The sequence below is a fragment of the Nicotiana sylvestris genome, chromosome 8 (genome assembly GCF_000393655.2).
Source record: "Nicotiana sylvestris chromosome 8, ASM39365v2, whole genome shotgun sequence".
In the NCBI taxonomy this organism is placed as follows: domain Eukaryota; kingdom Viridiplantae; phylum Streptophyta; class Magnoliopsida; order Solanales; family Solanaceae; genus Nicotiana; species Nicotiana sylvestris.
The window spans coordinates 34,714,761-34,718,727 of NC_091064.1; the positions used below are offsets into that span (position 1 = coordinate 34,714,761).

A 3,967-nucleotide genomic window follows, 5' to 3' on the forward strand; every position below is an offset into this window, starting at 1 on the left:
AATGGGAGACTCGGGATGTCGAGCTTATTCCATATAGGCAACATATGGAAGATCTTAGCAAGTAGTTCACATTCGTCGAGTTCAAGTACATCCCTTGGTTTCACAATGAGTTGGCCGATGCACTAGCCACTTTATATTCGATGTTACCACATCTAGGCAATATCCACATTGACCCATTGGAATCCAAATTCGAGAAAGACATGGTTATTGCAGCGCAGTTGAAATAGAGACTAATGTTCAGCCATAGTACCATGATATCAAAAGATTCTTAAAAACAAAGGAATATCCCGAGCAAGCTAGTGGAGACCAAAAGAGAACCATTAGAAGGCTCGCCAATGGTTTCTTCTTGAGCAGAGAGGTTCTGTACAAAAGGACTCCAGATCTGAGCCTTCTAAGATGCGTGGATGCCCAAGAGGCTGGAAGAATCATGAATGAAGTACATGCAGGAGTGTGTAGGCCCCATATGAATGGATACGTACTTGCAAAAAAAATCCTTCGAGTAGGCTATTACTGGATGACTGTGGAAAATGATTGCTTTAGTTTTGTCCAAAAGTGTCATCAGTGTCAGGTACATGGTGACCTGATTCATGCACCGCCTTCAGAACTGCATCCTATGTCAGCACTGTGGTCGTTCGTTGCTTGGGGTATGGATGTCATTGGGCCAATCGAGCCAAAAGCTTCAAATGGGCACATATTCATATTGGTTTCCATTGACTACTTCATAAAATGGGTTGAAGCAGTCACTAAGAAAGCAGCGGTAGACTTCGTGCACGCCAACATCATCTGTCGTTTTGGTATTCCTAAAACTATCATTACAGACAATGCTACAATCTTGAACAGTTATTTGATGAGGGAGATATACGAACAATTTAAGATCACCCATCAGAATTCTACCCCTTATCGGCCCAAAGCCATGGTGTTGTTGAAGCAGCAAACAAGAACATCAAGAAGATTCTTAGAAAAATGATTCAAAGTTCCAGACAATGGCATGAAAAGTTGTTGTTTGCATTATTGGGATATCGCACAACTGTGCGCACATCAGTTGGAGCTACACCCTATCTATTGGTTAATGGCATTGAAGCCATAATGCCCGCAGAAGTTGAAATTCCATCTCTTCGAATTATCGTTGAAGACGAGGTTGAAGATAGTGAGTGGGTCAAAACCCGTTTAGAACAGTTTACTTCGATTGATGAAAAGCGGATGGCCGCAGTTTGCCACGGGCAATTGTACCAACAAAGAATGGCCCGTGCCTACAACAAGAAAGTGTGGCCTAGGAACTTTGAAGTGGGGCAACTTGTTTTGAGATGTATTCTCCCGCATCACAAGGAAGCAAAAGGAAAGTTCGCTCCAAACTGGAAAGGTCCATACATTATAAGAAAATTGTTGCCAAAAGGAGCATTGTACTTAGGAGACATTGAGGGAAATGACCCTGAAACAGCTATCAATGCAGACACGGTCAAAGGTATTATGTTTAACCCTTCGGTGGTACCGATATTATCCGATTGGGATGATGAAGGCTTTCATTCTCGCTACCCCAAACACTTCAACCTTTTGCTAACCCTTTGAGCCGGTTACCTTTCTTTGTTCACCCTCTTTGGAACCCGAAAACGTTTGTAAAAAAAATTTAAAATCAAAAAACAAAGTTTCCCTAAACTACGTTCATCTTGATTCCGAAAGGAAATGTAGGCAGCCTCTCTCTGGGGTTCAGTCACACCAAAATAAAAATCCAAATTCCCCCAAAAGTTGAAACTGGGGCAGAAGTTATAATGATTCGGCGATAGTTTCGCCTGCAAGGTTCCAAAATTGTAATTCAATCCAAATTCTTTTTACCCCAAATCCTGTTCAAGTCATTCCGATCAACCGGTAAAAGATCTTCAAAATTGGAGGATACAGTTACTTGGATCTGATACAACAAAATGAGAGAAATAAAATGAGAGAGTCTTATTGGTGAAAACCCACACGGGCACCGTAAGGCGATGGTAAGGAGAGAAATTGAAAATGAGAAAGTCTTGTTAGTGAAAACCTGCAAAGAGCACTATAAGGCGACGGTGAGAAGAGAAATTAGAGAGGTCAGTTAGTGAAAACCCGCAAAGGGAGCCATTGATCGAAAAGAAGGAATTCCTTACAACCATCGGCACTGATAGAGTCCTGGTAAGGTTTCTCGGTTTTGAGATACGAGTTATGATGGGTTTTTGAGAGTTGGATGGTTTGCAAAGATCGGGTATCCAGTCCAAGAAGCATGTCATGTCTATTGAAGTCCGCATGCACTCCAGATAAGTCCTTCTTTCCTTTCCCCGAAAGGGACATTTCTCGTTAAATTCATTATCCTGTCCTTTGTTTACTTTTCTTTGAATCCCTTATGGTTTAATCCTTCTCCGAAACTAATACAAATAAAAGATGGCAAGATTGGTTTTATAGGGTTCTGCTTAACAAAAGCCAAAATTTAAGGAAAAGCACCCAGTCTCAGCAGGTGCGTCAAGTCGATCTCGACTGGCCATGATGGCCGATGCTCCAGATTCAAAATTATTGAAAAAGGAAAGAAATCCAAAGTCAAGTGCCCATAAAGGCAAAATAAGATGAAAAGGCCAAAACCCCACATGGGCTAACCGTCATGTGAAATTTTGGAAAGTCAAGATCTCTGGGTTTAAAAGAGAGATTGATCTCCAGAAATCCAGCGAGTAACAGAGATTTTCATCGAAAGAGTTGGGCCGAGATCAAGTGATCAAAACAATCAAGACCACAAAACCAACCACTGTTTCAAACTGACAAATTGTTATTTGATTTGAAAATAGGTGCAGTCCAAAATAACCTTGCAAGAAGCAGGAGCAATAAAAGCAAGGCACGCAGAAACCAAAACAGTGCTGCAATAAAAGTTGACCCGAAAAGGGAAGTCTTTTAAAACCCTCCATTCACTCCCCTAAATAAAATTAAGAGTGAAGTAAAAAAAAAAAGAGGAAGAAAAATCCGAAATCATGGTAGCCTAGGGTCCCCAATCTCTAGTTGCGTTTTCGTAACATAGGGTCTCATTCCCTAGTCATTCCCAGCATAACCTTGTAGTCTTTTCCATTATAGGGTTCCACTCCCTAGTCGCTCCCCTGAGGACCTTTTTATTTTTCTGGCATAACACAATGACTTTCCCAACATAACCCGTGGACCTCCCCTACATAACCCGAGGACCTTTTTCTTTTTTCAGCATAACCCGATGACTTTCCCGGCATAACCCGTGGACCTCTCCGGCATAACCCGAGGACCTTTTTCTTTTTCCAGCATAACCCAATGACTTTACCAGGCATAACACGAGGACCTTTTTCTTTTTCCAGCATAACCTGATGTTTTTCCTGGCATAACCCGTGGACCTCCCCGACATAACCCGGTCATTTTTTCAGCATAACCTGGTAATCTTCCCAACTTGGGGCCTCCGATCCCTATTTGATTTTATTTTAGATATAGGGCTCCACTCCCTAATCTCTTTTTTCCAAGGATATACTATCCTGATTTTATTGCTTTCAATAAAGAAGTAGTCTAGATTTTTATAACTCACGAAATTTTCCTAGTGAAAATTGGGGTAAAAAAATTTCGTTCGTTTGTTTGTTTTGGTGCCTGAGCGGGTATTTACCTTGAGGCACAAGTTTCGAGACATTCAAAAGAAGAATTCTAAATCCAAATAAAAGAAAATAAAAAGAAGAAAAGAAGTTGAACTCTAAGTGTAGAAGCGGAGAAAAGATGCGGACTGCTCAAAACATGATTGAAGTCACAAGCTTTGCATGTCCCGCCTTGATCCGAAAAGCTGAAGAAGAATGAACCAGTGGTTGCAGCTAACGAGCATCAAGATTCAGGTCAGAGTCTGTAGGAAGAACCAGCCAAGACTCAACATCAAGCTTTAAGAGGTTTATAGATAGGAATCTTATAACTTTTTTTTTGGTCAACCGACGAAATTTGTTTATATTACAAACTTAAAGCATTACAA

At 41.0% G+C, this 3,967-nt stretch overlaps 1 protein-coding gene across 1 annotated transcript; it reads left to right on the forward strand.

The window, feature by feature from the left end:
- Positions 1–963: 963 nt before the first annotated feature.
- LOC138874900 (uncharacterized) lies at positions 964–1,566 on the forward strand. Its single transcript, XM_070153693.1, has one exon. The coding sequence runs from the start codon at positions 964–966 to the stop codon at positions 1,564–1,566; it is 603 nt and encodes a 200-aa protein (XP_070009794.1).
- The last annotated feature ends 2,401 nt before the right edge of the window (positions 1,567–3,967 follow it).